The following is a 19616-nucleotide window of genomic DNA, read 5'->3' on the forward strand; positions in this document are numbered from 1 at the left end:
TAATTTTGATATTTTTAACTATGTTTAGGAAATAACTAACGAGAATAACCATAACTAATTTTTTTAGAGCATCTTTTGATATACTCCTATTTTTAACTATGTTGGCTAAGGTGTTCTGATATATTTTGATATTTTCGTCTCATCAACTTAGTATATTGTACATGAATATCATGTATCCGAAAGTATATCAGAAGACCCGCAAAGTGAACCTATGATTGATTCGAGAAATGGTAATATAAGTATCATGGCGTTGATGTCAAAAAAATATAGAAAAGTGAGAACCTTGTCTTGGAACCGACTCATTCAGCCTATTCGGATATCCCGGCCCTAAATAAAGGAAACCAATCTACCAAAACAATTTTCGGGATTGAAGGTTTTAATTGACCGGGATCGGTAAGGTCAGGGTTTGAAATTCAGGGATTCAAAAGTTAAGCTCTGTTTCAGACTTCCTCTACAAGATCAGGTTTGAAAATAAACTTTTTTTTCTCTTTGATTTACTTCCGTAGGGTGATTTTACGTAATCTACTCGTTATTTCCGTGCCCGAGAAACCTTGGCACCCATGAGTGACCCAACACGGAGGAGGCGACATGGTGACAAAAGGAATCCAAGTCACTTTGGACGACACGTCCGGCACCGGTCACCTTCTCCTCCAACTCCATACACCTCCTCACGTGTACCCTCGAAAAAATATTCCACCTCTTTATTTTCATTGATCAGAATTTGCATATTAAAAGTATGCACGTCATCATGCTCATTGCTCGTACACTTCTTCCTGAACTTGACAACTGCAATCTCAACTCGTCAACACCACTGCTGGCACCCGAATGTCATTTGGTATCGCGGCGCAAACTTTGACAATACAAAGCCTGATACTGAAGAATTCTGCTGGTCAGTAACTGACTTAGCCAGTGGAGGAGACAAAACTGAAGGGAGGAGACAAAAACTGAAGAAGGATGTTTGCTAAGATGGATCTAGTGGTGCTATACTGAAGATGGATCTAGTAGATAACTACTAACTTCTCTTTTGAACACCCTTGCCGAAGACTGGTGCTGTAGCACAAGTAGCACCACCTATGTCTCCGCCACTGGACTTAGCTGAATAGTTGATACATCCACCGTACAAGTAATAACATCACGTCGTGTGTAGGTCAGGACTACATCAGGGGGACCCTCTCTCGCCATACCTATTCATTATTGTCGTTGACGTTCTACAACAGTTCCTCACATGTATGGCGCTAGCTGGGGATGTTGCCCACCCAATACTTCCCAATATGCCATGTGCGGTCCTTCAATATGCTGACGACACGATTATTCTTGCCAAAGCATCTTCTATTGCGGCAGTCCACATCAAATCAATTCTGGATGACTTTTTTCGGGCCACTGGTCTTACCATTAATTTCCAAAAAACAACTTTTGTCCCTTAATTTCAATGTTTCCCAGGAAGAAGCTATGTCTCTGTCTCAGGTCTTAGGTACGGCCGTACGGGCTTGCACTCTTTCCCACAAATCTACCTTGGTCTATCGTTGTCGCCATACAAGCTTCCTGCCTCGGCTTTCCAACCAATCATTGCAAAATGTGACAAATATCTTGCCGGTTGGAAGGCCTCCTTGCTATCGAAGGGGGGAAGAATGATTCTAGTCTCCTTTGTTCTGGACTCTTTGCCGACCTATTTCATGTCCTCTTTCAAAATTCCTAAATATGTTCTTACTAAAATGGATAAATTAATAAGGTCAATTTTTTGGGCATCAAAAGATTCATGTTCTGGGCCCAATGTTTAGTAGCTTGGGATAACGTATGTTTACCTAAACTGGCAAGTAGCTTAGGAGTAAAAAATCTATCATTGCAGAATGCTAGCTTGCTCTTGAAATTTGCATTTCGATTCTTCCACTCCGAAAACCTCCCTTGGAAAAAGGGCTATTTGCTCACTGGCCGCGCCCTTTCAATGCCACACCACCCACCTCCCACCTTGTAAAGCTCGTTTTACAGCATATTGATTTGTTGAGGTCAATTACTTCATACAAGGTTAGATCATACTCCCTTCATTTCACAAAGGTTGGCGTATTTTGTTTCGTTAAGACAAGACTTTGACCAAGAATTGCACTATTAATATGTAACTTATATCATACAAAATAATGATTCTTAGAAAGAACTTTTAAAGACGAATCTATTGATATAAATTTCATGTATGTAAAAACACATATTAATATAGTTATCATTGGTGAAAGCCTTGTCTTAACGAAACAAAATACGCCAACTTTTGTGAAATGGAGGGAGTAGCTTCCACCTTCTTTTGGCAAGATTGTTGGATTTTACACACTCGCTGGCTTCGGTTTTTCCAGCTCTTTTCGCCCACCATACTAGACCAAATGCATTTGTTTCTACAATTATGGGTGAGGGACTTGAGCATGGCTTGCGGAATCGGCTGACTCTCGCTGTTGAGGCAGAACTCGATTTTTTTGCTTCTTGTGTTGCAGAATGTTGTTCTTGATGATGCTCCCGATGTGAGGTCCTTGAAGGAAGGATCGCACTATCTACAAGAGGCACCTACCTGCCCTTATCTGCCGCCCCAAAGGACCCTAATGCTGATTGGATTTGGCAAGGCTTTGTCCCTAACAAAGTAAAAGTCTTCTCTTGGCTTCTATTCAAAGATCGGGTCGACACGTGCCAAAATCTGCTCCACAAGTCAACAATTCAATCTGCGGCGTGTGAGATATGTGGCCACCCAGCAGAAGATAGAGATCATCTATTCTTGTCATGCCCTCTCACTCTACAGCTTTGGGATATTTTGGGCATCGCACGCTCAAGGAACTAATTTCAATGAACTTTGGCTCCTCCGGCCTAGGTCTCTCCTTATACATTTCGCCGTTGATCTTGCTTATCATCTTATGGCGCCTCTGGAAATCTAGAAATGCTAATGTTTTCAATGATGATGTGGTTTCAACCATACATGCTCTTGTAGTGCGAAAGCTAGTACACTATAAGCTCCAAACAGATAGTCAGAATGCAATCATACATCAAAATGTCCAAACAAGTACTTGAATTTTCATATCTTTAACTAACATTTTAGATCTGTCTATCTCAAAATGTGATGTCTTAAAAAACATTACGACACTGGAAAGATATGTAACAAGACTAAAAGAGAAGGTACACACTATGTAGTGCAAATTCAACATCTTGAACTTGAACCTCGGCAGTTGTTGGACCAACACGATGCCTTATCAGATCATGACTATTTGACGCACCCTATCTTCCCAAAAATCATGTCTTGTGAGTGTAACAGCATTTTGGAGAATACGGCAAATTCTGAATAATACTTTCGTAATCCCGATTTCGGATTCGGGGGTTTCGTATTCCCGAACGAGCCCATCTGTTTCCCAATCGGGTTCGGAGAGCCAGCCCGTCTCTGTTTCCCAGTAGCCAGTAGGGTTCGGAGAGCCAAGCCTGCAAAGGGCTAGCCGCTATAAAAAATAGGCAGGCGGGGGGAGCACCAGGACCAGGACACAAGGGATCTCGCAGACCAGATCAGATCAGATCCGCCGCCGCCCACGAACCAAAGAGCCCAGAGAGCGATGGCCGACGGCGAGTACAGTGGCCTCTCTCGCTGCTCATCGGCGAAGACGAAGGCGGCGACGAGGAGCACAGGGAACCGAAGAAGATGAAGATGACGGAGATGACGGCAGAGGAGGAGATGCAGCTGGGGCGTAGAGTGGTCGACGGGAAGACAGAGGTGTGGAAGAGGCTGCCGGCGGAGCGGGTGCAGAAGATCCTCGCCATGAACCCCAGGGTGCCCGTGCTGCCTCCCCCGGAGCGCCTCCATTACTACGACCCGGACATCATCGCGTCCATCAAGATCCGCAAGGTCATGTACGACTGCATCCGCACTACCCAGGACGACATCCGCCGGGACCTCGACACCAAGGGGTACACTGTCGGATGGATCACCGACGACGAGGAAGATGGAAACTAAGCTAAAGTTGGCAATTTTACCTATGCTGGATTGCTGTTTTTTTTCTTCCCTGACTGATGGTAGTGGTCTGGTGGATGTATTAGTAATGGTGGACGCCTTGTTTCTTTTTTTTTTCTAATGGTAGTGGCCTGTTGGATGTATTAGTAATGTGGATGCCTTGTTACCTACCGATTATGTGTTGCACTGAACCAACTGTTCCATTTGTATATATGGTGGTAGTAGTTTACACCTTGGGTTCGGCTTCTCTGTATGTCCACTAGTTCAATTTTTCCATGACCTGCACCTGAATTAAAGTTGCTAATGAGCCGTAGTTTCTTGAATTTTGATTTTTTTTTTCTGTGATCTTAAGCTGCTTAGTTTCATTTGACGTATCCCTCTGATCCAATGCTTGAATTGTGCTGGCAAGTGATAGAGCATGGCAATTTGACTTGCTTGTGTTGATGGACATGACTACGGTGATTCATGCTGATATGTAGCAATTTTCTGTGTTGATATAGGTTATAGGGGTGGATGACATTGTTCCAATTTTGTGATTGTGAAGTCTATAGTCTGAAGGTTTTGATCGAACTATATTCGGCATAGTTTTATTCTCTGTTAATTTCTTCAATATTTTAGCCATGTTCGGTAGCAATGTCCTTGCTATTGCTTCATATCCTAATGTAAATTTACCTTTGTGCTTTCCTTAGTAATCTAGTTCAGTTCACCGAGTGAAATAATTGGAAATTTCAGCTAAGATTTAGCATGAATTCTGTTGTGTTGTGTAGAAAGAGCGATGTTGTTTGGGCCATACTTGTCGCATTTGAGGTTGGTTCTGGTTGTAGAGGCCCAGGAACACATATTTCAGTAGTATCTTGCTCTCTATATTTGGACCATTATGAAAGACAGAACATTTCACTCAGTACTATCTTGCTCTCTATAGTTGGACCATTATGAAAGACTAGACATTTCACTTTCTTTTACGATCAAGTTACTGTGTGCTTTCTACTGAACTTCTGATTGTTGATATAAAGCAACTGAACAAAGGTAATGGGTAGGCAGACCTGTGATCCAGGAAATAGTATAAAATTGATATCTTCCCTACACTTCGACAAATAAGGTTACCGCAAAAGCACCTAGTTCTTGAACTATCCCATTAAACAAGTAGTGTTGTCTTGATATTGGCTTCGTTATTGCTCCTATTTTTTCATTTTGATGATACAGTGTTTTCTTAACTTCACTATGCTGCTGCAAACAAGCATAGCTTCTTACCTTTTGTACTAATCTCATACTGATTTCATTGCGTTGGTGTTCTGTTACTTATTCTATGGACGCATGGGCTTAATTTTAGTTTCAACAAATCAGCATTAGCAAACTAAATACATTGCTTATTCGGTGAAAATGGATTATTGAGTATATATCGCAACCAGTTGGTCTAGAATTTCTCAATCTAGGAATAGAAAATTCAGATGAAATGAAATAGTTTTCCTTATGGAGCTGTGATTCTGCTACTTTCTTTTTGGAATTTTTTAGTGCACGTCCCTATTAGCTGTCTATAATCATGTGTAATAGGTTGAGCAATGTTTTACTGAATGTATACACACAATATGTATTGATCAAGTATCTGGACACCTTGATGTTTGCATATTGATCATAGATACATTTGTCAGTAAAATTATTATCAGTTTCCATATAAGAATTCCGAAGTAATGTCTAGCTGAACGTTTGTTGAATATCATGTAACTCTAACTCTAGTTCTGTATGTGGGAGAATATCATTTAACCCTAGTTCTATATTTGTTTTGAGCGAACATTTCTTTCCCTAGTTCTATATATATTTTTTTAGGGGGATCCCTAGTTCTATATGATCTGTGGCAAGAGCTGCAAGCCGATCGTGGGCCCTAAGATATGGGGCCCAGCCCATTCCGATCCCTCCCCAGCACCTGGCCCGCTACGGTCTATATAAAAACTCGACTGCCGCTGCGGAGTTTTCTCAAAAAAAACAAAGACTGCCGCTGCGGAGCCCCTCGGAAAAACAACGGTCGTTACGCTCAAGACCCAACAGAGAAATCCGTAGCGCGCTATGGTGAACCCCGCGAGTCGCCGCGTCCACGGCGGCGCCGATGAGGACGACGGCGGCGGTCTCCTGCCCAGCGAAGGGCCTCTCCCCGACAATATGGGGGACCTCCACCTCCCCGACCCCAGGGGAAACCTAGTCGTCGCCGACCCAATGCGGGAAATCGAGTTCCCCCATCCGAAGGGGCAAATCAAAGGCGTCGCCGCCTCCAAGAACGACGGGTGACGCGACATCGGCGCAGCCGGCGTCGACTCCCTCAAGACAGGCAGCGTCGCCCACTCCAAGAACGACGCCGTCCGTGACATCGGCGCAGGCGACAACGACCCCCTCGTACCAGGCTGCCTCGCCTTCTACCAGACCGGCGGCGACCGCGATATCGCCATCGGTGCAGGATTCATCAACCTCTTCAAGCAAGGCGTCGCTCTCCCTGAGCCGAAGGGGGAGATCCTCCTCCCTGATGCAGGCTGCGTCGCCTCCTTCAGGAACTACGTCGGCGGCGGCCATGACCTCGGCGCACAGCGCGGCGTCGCCTCATCTTCAGGCTGCGCCGACCTCTCCTCCGGTGGCGTCCCGATCTACAACGACTCTGAACAGAACATTCGCGTTGTCCTCCTCCCCAAGCCCTTGCCAGGCCCTCTCCAGGAAAGGTATAACCCTATTTGTTGATGGGATGGGTGTTACTGTGTGGTTCGTTGGGCTTTTTCTGTAGAGGGGTGACGGCGTGATTACCTCCTGAGTTGTGTGATTTTGTTTGGGAGCGGTAGGCAGGATTGAAGTGTCGATTTTCTAGTCAGAGAATCACGAATCACATATTATACTGCTGCTGTGGTAGTGTATTGGTAGTTGCATGCGTAGTTGATATCTAAAATTCTAGAACTATTTTTTCTAGTACCGATTACTCTTTCTTCAGTTTAATTTTATATTTATAGTACTGATTGATCCCAATTTTTTTATTGGTGATTGTTACTGTTGCTAGTTATAGTATATTTTCTTGTTTTGGATTGTTACTGTTGCTGATTATAGCCTATTTTTTTGTTTTTTTTCTTAGGCCCTTCAACTTAATATAGTAGTTTATTCTCAAGCTTTATGTGTTAACTAACTCAGTAATCATGTTTGAATTATTTCTGCTCCTTGTTACTGATTGAATTACTCAGTAATCATGCAGGGATTGTTACATTTGGGATTTGTTACACATCTAGTTGTGTTTCCTGCTGGGATTGTTACATTCGGGATTTGTTACACATCTAGTTGTGTTTCATGCTGGTTGTTACAGTTGAGATTTCTTACTCATCTAGCTGTGTTTCATGTTGGATTATTACAGTTGGGGTTTGTTACTCATCTAGTTGCGTTCTTTGTATAGATCTGAGGCAGTCCTTGTACAGGAGGTACAGGAGGAAGATCTCCAGTTGCGGGTCCGGGCACAGGAGGATGATGGTGTACATGAGCAGATCCAGGTTGCTGAAGAAGCAAACCGAATACCTAAGGCCATTCAGGACAAGGTAGATAGCGAGTCGCTATGCTAGGAGTTGCATTTTCTTTATATGTTACTTGCTTTGTTCAGATTGCTATACTCTATTGTAAAAATTGCTTTGGTCGTATCTTACATGTTTCTGTACTCGCCTTTCCAGATTCAATGTTATGCAGACCAGCTCATGTTGCTGTATGAAGAGCAAGAATCTACCCGTGAGGCAGTAGAATATTACCGTGGCATCCATCCTAATGATCGCCGAAGTGTCTCAATAATGATAGAAGATTTGCTTCACCACTATGCTTGTATAAGGTCAAAAGCTGCGAGGAAGAGACTTCGAATCATCAGGTTGGGTGGTATTCCTCCCGAGGATCCTGTTGGGTATGATATCTTTCCTTAGGTTAGTTGATATGTGATTGCTATGTGAAAGTTTGGTGTGGTGCGGGTTACAGTAAATGTTGGCTGTTGGTAATGTCTGAACTGATAGAAATACAAGGTCAGGAATAGGGTTGTTATTGTTTGTATGAAATTTCTAACGGACCAGTGAAGCAAGTTCACATGCTATGATCATTCACATTCGTATTGTTGTTGAAATGTGATGTTGAGGGCTAGCATATGAAGCCCTTATGTAGATAGCATATGAAGTCCCCATGTTGACTCGTTGACTATGCTGGTAAACCATGTTATGGCATGCAATAAATTTTTCCAGTTATTTATTGCAAAATATTACATGATACACCTTCATTCAGAAGGACCACCAGACGACATTACAGTTTAATTCATATCGGTTATATATAGTATTCAGTACAACTTGCACTGACTGACAGAATATGACTAAGTGCATATAGTTCATTCTGTTCTTTCACCTGCATATAGTGCATATCCGTAGACAAACTTGATTGAAAAAAAGGGGTTTCCATTGGTAACTGGATGTGTTGAAAATGGAGATCCAAGAAAGACTGAGTGCATATAGTTCTTTCTGTTCTTTCACCCGCACAATGGAAATCGAAGGGTACACTTATTTACTGGTACCGTATGGGAGGACCCTACTCTATTCTGAACATGTACAATAAAACTATTCAGAGTTGTAAATTTTAGCTGATAAATATCAGAATATATATTATGGGAGTATAACATTTAATTAATAATATTTCAGCCAAAAAGAGTGCGATAGCTATGTAAACTATAAAACTGAATTTTAAAGGTTCTGTTCTATACTGGAAAAATTTATGCCTTTATTATAAGATAGTTTTACCAGTGTAGGACTGTGCTTTACCCTAAGAACTTTATTAATTATGTGCTTCGGAGGAAAATATCATAGTATGGTGTAGTTAGTTAGTGTTGCAGCTGTGTCACATCTCTAAACAGGGGGAAGTGCCAATATGATCCTTCTTCTGTAGTTGAATTTTAAGTACAAACCAGAAACTCATTTTTGTGTGTGAGAGAATAACCCCTTTGGTTCTAATCTGATTATCCAGTAGTCCATCTGCCAATCATTTTGATGAAATTGTAGTTGCACATTTGTTTTGAAATACACTTGGGATTGTAGCCTAGTACTCCCTCCGTCATAATTCTTGTCGAAATGCTACATGTATCTAGACGCTTTTTAGGAATAGATACATCCATATTTGGGCAAATTTGAGACAAGATGTTAAATACATGTAATACTTGGACTGAATAGATAAAAATATACAATTAAATAAAAGGACCTTTGTGGGATAAGGAGAAGGATATGAGACATCAAGACTGACCTTATTTTCGAGAACTTGTATCTCTTGTTGCATGATCTGCATCTGATGCACACTGAAGGAATTTGAACAAAAAATTGGGGAACAGATGTCCTACCTTTGTGGATCGCATCTGGCAAATCCATAGCTCAAGACCTTTCCTAGCTTGTGCAATTTATATATCGTCATGTCCCCTGTTCCTCCTCCATACATGGACCTTCTTTGCTTCACTTATCACTAGGCTAGTGCAATTCAGTCCTAATGCAAGATATGTAACCAGCCATCTAAAAATGGAAGATTACCGTATACCGTGCTGTAGTTGACCTATCTCTTTCCCTTACCAAGAAAATCTCAGGTTCTGCTAGCTGTTAAGAGTATCAGGTATCTTTGGTATCGTCATGAGTTATTTATTGTAAGAATACAGATAAGTTGTTTGTTTGTTTACTTAATAATCCATCTCTTTCTCCAACAAAAAGTGTGTACTGGACTACTGGTTTGCTGCTCTCAGTTGGATCTAAATGTGAGAAACCCTGAGCCCCTTCTGGTGGCTCACTTGAAAAGTGTGTACTGGACTACTGGTTTGCTGCTCTCAGTTGGGCCTAGATGTGAAACCCTGAGCCCCTTCTGGTGGCTCACCTGGATAGTTCACTAGCTAAATGCATGTGCTTTGCTAGGAAATTATATTTTTATTTTGCATAAGTTGTTAAATGCTGTTTCATCCTTATGTTCCTAAGTTTTATACTGAATAACAATTATTTTAAAGTATACATCAATCCAGTCAATTGTAGTCAAAAGACCGGTGATACATACGTGTACCATGCTGAATGGGTTCAATTACTTTTATTTCATAGCAATATAGGGAATAACCTCAATGGAGTGAACAGACAACCACCCTTTCAAGTTGTTACAAATATTACAATGCTTCCAAGCTTTACAAGGTAAATAGGTAGACCTGGCTTTGTAGAGCTCTGTTTTGCGTTTGACTTCCTACCACCTCACTCCGGTACCTCCCAATCATGTTTCATGTATTTTGTGAACAAAAAGGAAAGCATCTCAGAGTTGAAGTCATACACATAAAAAATCAGTATGTGGCATGAATTTTGGAAACACACCCATTAGTTGCCAGTTCATGGAGTTTCCCCTGAGAGGAGAATATAATAACGCTTACTTCAGCATTGCAAAGCACTGAGAGTTCCCTGGCCTTCTTGAGAAGCCCGACGCTTGCAGAAGGTTACCCTGGGAAATATGCTGTGTTCAGCTGAGGGTGTAAAAACAAGTTCCTTCACTTGTTTCAGTTAATCATGTTTCATGGCAACAAAGCTCTGCATGTCTTCATGCTGGGATCTTGAGTTGACCAACGGAACTCTGATCTGATAAAGGGCATGACCTGTTTGATTTCCAGAACTTGCCACTTGACAGGAATTGAGATGTGGAACAGTAATAATATTGAAATATTTGTGGTGGCTTGCTAGGAATGAGTGAAAGTGAAACGAAAGAACGTCGTCGAGAAATCCTAGATGTAGGCAACATGTGTAGCATACAGATTGAAATACACGTACTGAATGAGCTACTGCAGTTTTGGAAGTATTTTAAACCACTGGAGACTTTCTCAGAAAAACTCTTAATTTTTGGAGGCCAAGAATCTGTGTTAGTTTTAAGTGAAAAAACTTTGTAAAAAATCTGTTTATTTGTTGCCATGGAATGTTTCATGCGGCTTATGGCGTGGAATAAAGTTTCAATGAATCAGATTCAGTTATTCCTTACGAGGATGTAAAAGCCTAAGGTTTCTTACTGATCTACTATAGGCAGGTCTCTTAGCTAGTATTGGAATATTTTAGGAGCTCTGCTTGGCGACATTTGTTCTCCCTTTTTAAAGATACGTTGGTTTTACCTACCAAACATAATTTCTATTGGACATTTCTTATTCACCCAGCTGATTTAAGACCTTCTGCGGTGCTTGGAGAAACAACACACATTGATGAGATGCTTCGTTTTTTACCCATGTGTTGTAATGTAATGGATACAGTAAAGTTAGGTTGTTGCCTCTTCATTAGATTTAACCCTGTAAAATTAAGGGCTAAATTCTTTGTCTAGCTTATTTGCTTGCTGTTGTTGCTATCTGTTCATGTCAAAGATTTAATTGATTGACAAATGCATGGAATCATAACATCTCATGCAACGTGTCCACAAGATGTTTAATCTGAGAATATGTTCTGATTCATCGCAGGATGTTGACAATGATCTCGCTGCCAGCTGTTAGGCCCTGCTGACCTGAGATTTGCCTTTGCATTTCTAGGTTTTCTTTTCTCTGGATCATAACATGCTGATTGGAGTTGGAATCTTATTCAGATCTTTTTCTTTGGTATCTCCTACATGTATTCGAACTTAATTTGAACCTAGAAACTTGGAACTGGCAGATAAAGATTATTGGCAGTTTGGCACTTCCTCTGTTCCTTCTTACAAGACGTTTTGCTAAGCCAAATTGACTTTCCAAAACGTCTTATAAAAAGAAACGGAGGGAGGGAGTATTTTACAGCTATATACGGAGCGGGTTTTGAATTTGCCCGTGCTTGGAACTCCAGCAAAATGTCTGGATTTTGCGGCGAAGAATGATCTGGGGTTCTAGCAGTACCGGTGCACACCTACTTTTATCAGTACCAAGTTAAAGCATCCAGTGAAGCTACTGCATCTACTACGACGACTTATCATTTTTACAGGTTTTTTACCCATGTGTTGCAGATGCATCGATCAGTTATATTGCAGTTTTAACATGCAGTAATGTCGATTCTATTGGCCGTGAATTTCAAGAGGAAAAGGGTCATTACTTGAGACATGAGGAAAATACTTCAGTTCTAAGATGTGCATATATTTAAGTTGCGAGTGAAAAACTTGTTAAAATACCTTTATTCTTCTGGTGTCATGCTCTTGCATATATAATACAGTATCAACGAGATAGCTTTGCAAAGAAACCGATCGAGATGGAGACCAGGGACATCAACCCAGGCTGATCGATCCGAGGAGATGGTTGGAGCAGAGAGGTCAAGGAGTAGCGGGGTAGAGTGAGGAGGGGTCCTTGACTCGCTGTCTGTGAGTACTGTGGCGGGCAGTGACACGCCACTGCGCTGTGCTCGTTGGCCTGCGCGGACGAGCTCGTTTGCTGGGGACTCGTACTAGTACTGTTTAGATGTCAGTACGTACTCCCGCTGCGCTGGGTGATTTTACGTTATTTACTCCTCCTTATCGGGCAGAATTGGCGTAGTAAAAATGTGCACCACAACATGGTCATTGCTCATACACTTCTTCCTCAACTTGACAACTGCCATCTCAGCCCGTGCTCATCAACACAACTGCTGGCAGTGGCACCCCAGGAATGTCACCCTGGTATCGCCGGCGCACACTTTGATACTGAACAATTCTGCTGGTTAGTAACTAATGCCCTAGGCTGAATAGTTGATACATTTATCCTACTGGTGCGAAAGCTAGTATGACCTCCCAATAGATAGGCAGAATGCAATCATAAATCAAAATGTCCAGATAAGGAAGAACAATCAGAAGTTATGTCTATTTGGCAAAGACTTCAATGATTGAAAATAAAAACTAATCAGCATAGATGCATCTCCATAACCTTTGATCGACAAAAAATATATACCTGGAGCCTTGCTATTCTACAGCAATTGATTTACCTTGTATCTTACCAGAATTAAGGTTCTGAAATATATTCAAGGACAGAAGGAAATAATCCGTCAGTCTTTGATCAGACAAAACTAAACTTTTGAAGTATAAGGACAGAAAAACATGTACACAAAACACAGACCTCCAGTTAGATTCATTTCTTTAATGGAATCAGCATAAGAAATGAAGACATGAAAAGAGCAGAAAGACTCTGCAGATGGATACCCCGTATAAGAATTGCAATGGAGAGAAATCAGGGACTTCATCTCTGAGTGTTGATCAGTAGCAAAGAATCATAAGTACATTAATTAGTACATTCTGTGTGGAAAACCTATTGCAGTACACTGTTGGTTTCTACTTCTCCCTCTGCTATTTTCACAACTGAAGCCATCACCAATAGCCACCGCAAGAGCATGAGCCATCCTTGAAATGATGGAAGCGACTAGAGTCCCGTACAATGATCTCATGGTCAACAATCTTTGAGATGTACGTGAATGCACTGTGACAATCACCACAAACACGCAGGTTCTTTGTGATCCTTATCGGACAACCAGGGGAAGTTGTGAGAAGGCCATATGCGAGAGCAAGCTTCTCGCTGTGCTCAGCAAGAAGGTTATTTTTCTCTTCATCGTCGACGTCATGCAGAGCAAAATTTGTCTCAGGGACATAGCCCATAGATTTGATGCGGTCAATTAATCTCTCCAGAAGGGCATAAATCTGATGAGATAAAGGATGTGACCGATCTCCAACAAAGAAAGATGCAGTTCCTTTCTTACCCTGGACCCAACTGCATCCGGGCCTCTTCTTAATCCCGGAGTTCTTCATCAGGTTTCTGATTCTAGCTACATCCTTCCAACGCTTTGCATTAGCATATATATTGGAGATGAGCGTGTAAGCTCCATCGTTGTCTGCATTCATCTCAACTAGCTTGTTAAGAGCATATTCAGCAAGTTCCACATTCGAATGTACTCTACAGGCACTAAGTAATGCGACCCAGACCACTGCAGAAGGCTCCATTGGCATGTCCTTAACCATACTCCATGCCTTATCTAATCGCCCAGCACGTGCCAGCAAGTCAATAACAGAAGCATAATGCTCTGCACTAGCAGCCACACCATAATCTCTACTCATGCTGTCAAAGTAATCCAGGCCTCGATCAATCATTCCAGAATGGCTGCAAGCATATAGAACAACCAAGAATGATATATCATCAGGAAGAAAGCCTGCCTTTTGCATCTTGTCAAATATGTCCAGGGCCTCATTACCACGACCGTGCATTCCATATCCTGTCATTATTGATGTCCAAGAAATGGCATTCCTTTGAGGCATGCAATCAAATACATACCTAGCTGTATCGACATCACCACACTTGGAGTACATATCAATAAGACAGTTTGCCACAAAGTACGTAGAAGCTTCATATCGGTGCTGACGAACCAGATAAGCATGAACCTGCTTACCCATACGCAGGGCTGACAGATGTGCACAGGCCATCAGTATGCAGGAAATTGTAAATGCATTTGGGGCAACTGCATGTGGTTCTGAAATCATCTCTGAGAAAAGCTTGAGCGCATCATTTGAGTCCCCATATTGTGCATACCCACCTATCATAACAGTCCAAGTCACTACATTACGTTCCTTCCGGGGTATAGAATCAAATATCAAACGTGCAGCTTTGAAGGTTCTGCACTTTGAGTACATATCTATTAATGCATTGTGCACCATGAGATCCTCATCGTCGCCATCATCACCACCAAAATGATTATCCAAAGACAAAAGACAATTCTTGAGAGAGTAGGCATGAGTTTCCATACCCTGACAACATGCTCCCAAGGAAGCACAAGCAGACAACAGAGAGATGATTGTGACACAATTTGGCTCTGAACCAGAAAAAATCATTTGCCGGAAAACGTCGAGTGCTTCTTGGCCGCATCCTCTCTGAGCATACCCAGCAATCACAGCAGTCCAGGTTACCACGTCTAATGGGATCTTTTCCTTGCGCATATTCTTGAAAAGCTCAAAGGCTGCCTCAAAGTTCCCACTTTGTGAGTACCCAGTCACCATTGAATTCCAAGAAACAACATCTTTGAATTCCATCATATTGAAAACCTTTACCGCATCCTTCATTGACCCACACTTTGCATAAGTATCAATCAGTGCATTGCCTACAAAAGCATCTGGAAATGTACCATTCCGAATGGCATTGCCATGAATTCCTCTAGTTTGAGGTAGTGCCTTTAGAGAACCACATGCAGGAAGAATGTTCACAATGCTAATGATGTCTGACCTTTCATTTGTAGCCTTCTCGTGGACAATCATTGCCATTTTCGAGAACATATCCAACGCAGTCCAAGGATTACTATGTTTAACATGGGCTGCAACAATTGAATTCCATGAGATGACATCATCGATACCCCTCAGAGTTATTTCCTCAAACACCAGGCTGGCTTCCTCAAGTGAACCACAGCGGGCATACATCGCTACCAGTGCATTGCATATAAAGACATTTGACTCAAAGCCATTGCAACATATAAGTCCATGGAATGTGATACCACATTTGTACGAAGGTAGCTCTCCACAGGCTTTCAGTATATGTGGCAGCGTAAAATGGTCTGGCCTAGTCCCCGCACGCAACATGCGGCGAGACAGTGCAATTGCACGGTCAAGGTGGCCCTCTTTGATGCGTTCACGGATGAGAAGATTCCACCAGATAGCTGGTGACGGCACAACACGCTCCAGCACCGTGAGAGCATCATCTGTAGAACCACAAGCAAGATAAGCAGCAACGACACCAGTACCCAAAGACCTCGGTGATAAGAACGGTTGAGATGGCAGTGGTGGCAACGAGATTGGCAATAATGATGCTGGATAAGAAAGAAGACCGGAAGAAATTATCTGCTGGTGAACTTGCTGAACTGCATTCACAGACCTGCATTCCTTTAACAGTGCTGTGAAATGAACAAGAGAATCATCTAGACCTATGATTGCCGCATTTGCAACTGAGATGAAGCGTGCTCCAACTGGTTTTGTGGACTTTGGTAAGTTGAGCAGCATAACGATCAGAGTATCATTATGCAAAGTAAGAGCAACAATCCCGTCGCCGCGAATACCAGTTGCTGCAGGGGGCGCTGTCAGTTAAGAGATTGCTTGGCCGTGGTGGCTCACGGGCCTCGCCGCCGAGGAGCAGTAGTACCTGCCCCCGACGCCGCTGCACCCCGTCCCCGTCCAGGTAGGCGGCGCGCGCGGCCGAAGCAGTGGCGGGGGCAGGCAGGCGGCGCGCGTGGCCGCCGGGAAAGGTGAAGGCAGGCAGCGGCGTGGGAGAGAGGCGGGCGTGGGCTTGCAGCGGAACGGCGGCTGAGGTTCCGTCCCCGTAAACAAGGTAGTTGCAGGAGTGGATGGGCCATCCGATCTGGGCCGTAAGGGAACCACGGCCCGTGAAAGAGATGCGCCGAAAAAACGTATTGACCCATGTAAGACGATCCGAAGAAAAAAAAACCGAACGCAGGCCCTGATTTGATTTAAATAGAAATTGCCTCCTAATCGCTGCCGACAAATATGACAGGCCACACACAAGGGGAATAGTAACAATGTCACTCAAAACCAAAACATTTAGATAATATATATTCATGTCTGGATTTTTTGTGTATAATGAAAAAAATTTATTTGAAATTTTGTGGGATCAAAGACATATCTTATTTCGAAACTTTTAAAGAGTGATAGCACTGAATATTCTCTCGAGGGGTCTCACACAAATTAAATAAAAAATGTGTCAAGCATAAAGTACAACACAGAGACGAGAACATAATACTCACATCATCAAAACATGCTCAACGTTGCTACTAAAGACTAGTAGAGACGAAGATTGATGACTAAACATAAGACACATATCTAAGTAAAGAGACTGGGAGGCCCCAAAAAAACAGGAAAAAAAAAGAGAGACTGAAACGTTATCCTATTTTAACTAACAAAAATATATATGTTGGCAAAACACCATCTGCTCAAGATTTTCATCTTCATCATCAGATGCATCCCTTCTGCATGAACACACAACCTGTAGCAAACACATGAGTAATTAATGCAAATAAATATTAGAAAAAAATGTTGAAAGGCTCAACATAATAATTGACAGAAAACAAATGGCACCAAATGAGCTGAAAATTTACAGATGAGCATTTACATCCAAAGGGGGGCAGTCGTTGTTGTCAGTATCTAATAAAATAGTACTTGTTGTTAGGATCCAACAAAAGATAAGTCTTGAATGCTGAAGACAACAAAAGCTTACTGACAGAACATAAAAAAGCCAACTATGAAGAATCATTAATCTAAGCTCTATACTTGGCATTATACTTTCGTCTAAGCCATTCAAGACGCTCCTCAGCTGTCTCCATAGTGCAGAACATCTGCCTTTGCTCTGCATTGACAAACAATTCAGTTGCGATGAAATATTCATCACTTCCACTCCGTGCTCCACATTCACGAACCAATGTCATAACATCTTGAATGTCAGATCTTGGAGAGTCAATTTGGGAGGAAAACTTTTCAAAGATGGACTGTGCTTCTGCAGCCAACTCTACTATACGCTTCAATTGAGCTTGCATCAGCAAAGCAGTTTCAGTCTTGTTTTTCTTATTCTCCTTGGTATTAACATGAATAGTTCTCTTCTTGTTCCTAATTGAGGGGGGCTCATGTTCTAGCTGAGTGATGCCATTATGGTCTAACTGAACGGCACCATTATGGACTGGTTGAGCTCCACCATCATGGTCTAGCAGAACGCCACCATTATGGACTGGTTGAGCTCCACCATCCTGGTCTAGTAGAACGCCACCATCATGGTCTAGCAGAATGCCACCATTACGGACTGTTAGAGCACCATCGTCATGGTCTGGCTGAGTGCCATCATTATCTCCAACATTGTTATCTGATCCATCAAGATTATCAACATTCACGATGCCATCCGAAGTAGATGGCAAACTACCTGCTGCCGCTGATGATTGATCGACACTGGTAATGTCTTCAAATATCACTTTCAAATAATTTTCATTCCGAAGTCCAGCTTTGCGGAACTTCTTTGCACCCGGCAAATCCTGTGAAGGAAAGAAAAAAGCTGTCACACCTGATAATATAGTTCGTAAGATAAAGGATTACGTACTGTACATACTTTAAATGTGTTTTTCCACCAATCACTGTCGGCTGCAATTGTTCGTCTTTCATTGTCCCAACCTAAATTTGCCCCCTTTATGAGTAATTTCTTCCAGTTGATGTAGTCGCTCTTGAGTTTATCCCATTTGTTCTTAAGTTGTAACTTTGTATAAAGTAACCCTGTCCTTTGCTCAAACTTATCTGCAACTACACTGTAACCAATATTTTTGAGATGGGTATTTGGTCGATTTCCAGCCTGAACTTGCTCAGCAAAGAGTTCACAGATAACTCTGGTGTGTTCATCATTCCACTCGGCTTCTGGCATCTGCAGTAACAACATGGATTCACTGCTATCATTTCTGAAAAGACAGTGATCCCTAGCTATATATACTACTGCACAAATAAGTTCCAGGTTCCCCAATTATTGTCTGAATCCAGTACAAGAAATATTTCAGGAGATGGATAGGTCTATCTAAGCCTGTCTCAAACCTGTGCACCCTTGGAATGAAAGTAAAAATCGACAACTGCAACTAACACTTAACATTAATCACAACTCATGCATCTTCTGTTTCTGATATCTTTGCCAACAAAACGGAAAAATTTCGCGGGGGGGCATACTCTGATGCTGATTAAGCGGCAGAAGAAAGCCGAATAGAACACAAACAAACAAAACCCTACAACATGTTGAAGCCACATACGAAACTATCGAAATAGTAAATTTCTCAGTTACTAGCTTAACAGCTCCAGTGTGATCGCTATGTTAGAATCACTATTGGGAGTTGGGAGTAGGAACCAAAGAGCTCATTCACATGATGACATGAACACAATCCCCATCCAGTAGGGCTAATTGATGCATACAAAGAAAGAGCAGACGATGACCTGTTGCTGCTTGTACGTGAGTTCTTCAGATAATACACAAACATTTCAAGGCAAGATTTTTTCCTCTGTTGCTGCTACTAGAGAATTGGGAGGGGCCGATGGATGGATACCTTCTGTTCTCCGCGCGAGGAGTTGCCGGCGGACGGAGGATAGAGGCGGCAGCGGAGTACCGGCGGCTGTACGAGGTTGGAGCCCGGTGCGCGGCGGCGGCGGCAGGCAGGCAGGATGGGGCGGCGGCGCTAGGTCGTCGGGAGGAGCGGGCTAGGGTGGGCTCTCGGAGTTGGAGTCGGGGTAGATCCACAGGGCCCAATCGCACGCTGACAGGCTCCGGCTCCGCGTGGCTTCCGCCCGTGGAGTCGGTAGAGATGGAGCCGCGTGTTTGGCCAACTGCTCCGGCTCTACCTGGCTGACTTCTGGGCCCAGGACTCAGGAGAAACGAGCCGGAATTTTTTGAGGGGAACACGAGCCTTTTTTTTTTAACTGTAAACACGTGCGGCAGTTTGTTGCACACCAACTAAAGTATACGGAGTATTCTCCTTTTTTTTGCGGAAACCAACCAAAGCCATTTATAGCAAAAAAATAAAATAAACAACCTGCACTTATTTGATACTGTGGATATTAGTATGTTTAATTCTTTTGACATGGAACAAAGTTAGAACATTTAAACGAGCATAATACATATATTCATGCTTTATTGTACTACCGAATGAGC

At 42.5% G+C, this 19616-nt stretch overlaps 2 protein-coding genes across 2 annotated transcripts; both read right to left on the reverse strand.

The window, feature by feature from the left end:
• Nucleotides 1–13034: 13034 nt before the first annotated feature.
• Nucleotides 13035–16223, reverse strand: LOC104584753 (pentatricopeptide repeat-containing protein At5g16860). Its single transcript, XM_010240319.3, has one exon. The coding sequence runs from the start codon at nucleotides 15938–15940 to the stop codon at nucleotides 13277–13279; it is 2664 nt and encodes an 887-aa protein (XP_010238621.1). The 5' UTR covers nucleotides 15941–16223; the 3' UTR covers nucleotides 13035–13276.
• A 751-nt stretch (nucleotides 16224–16974) lies between these two features.
• LOC100828126 lies at nucleotides 16975–19258 on the reverse strand. Its single transcript, XM_010240318.3, has 3 exons — nucleotides 19015–19258; nucleotides 18045–18350; nucleotides 16975–17970 (listed from the first exon to the last, which is right to left on the reverse strand). The coding sequence occupies exons 2-3, from the start codon at nucleotides 18348–18350 to the stop codon at nucleotides 17209–17211; spliced, it is 1068 nt and encodes a 355-aa protein (XP_010238620.1). The 5' UTR covers nucleotides 19015–19258; the 3' UTR covers nucleotides 16975–17208.
• Between the last annotated feature and the right edge of the window lie 358 nt (nucleotides 19259–19616).

This window comes from Brachypodium distachyon, chromosome 4, assembly GCF_000005505.3.
Source record: "Brachypodium distachyon strain Bd21 chromosome 4, Brachypodium_distachyon_v3.0, whole genome shotgun sequence".
NCBI lineage: Eukaryota > Viridiplantae > Streptophyta > Magnoliopsida > Poales > Poaceae > Brachypodium > Brachypodium distachyon.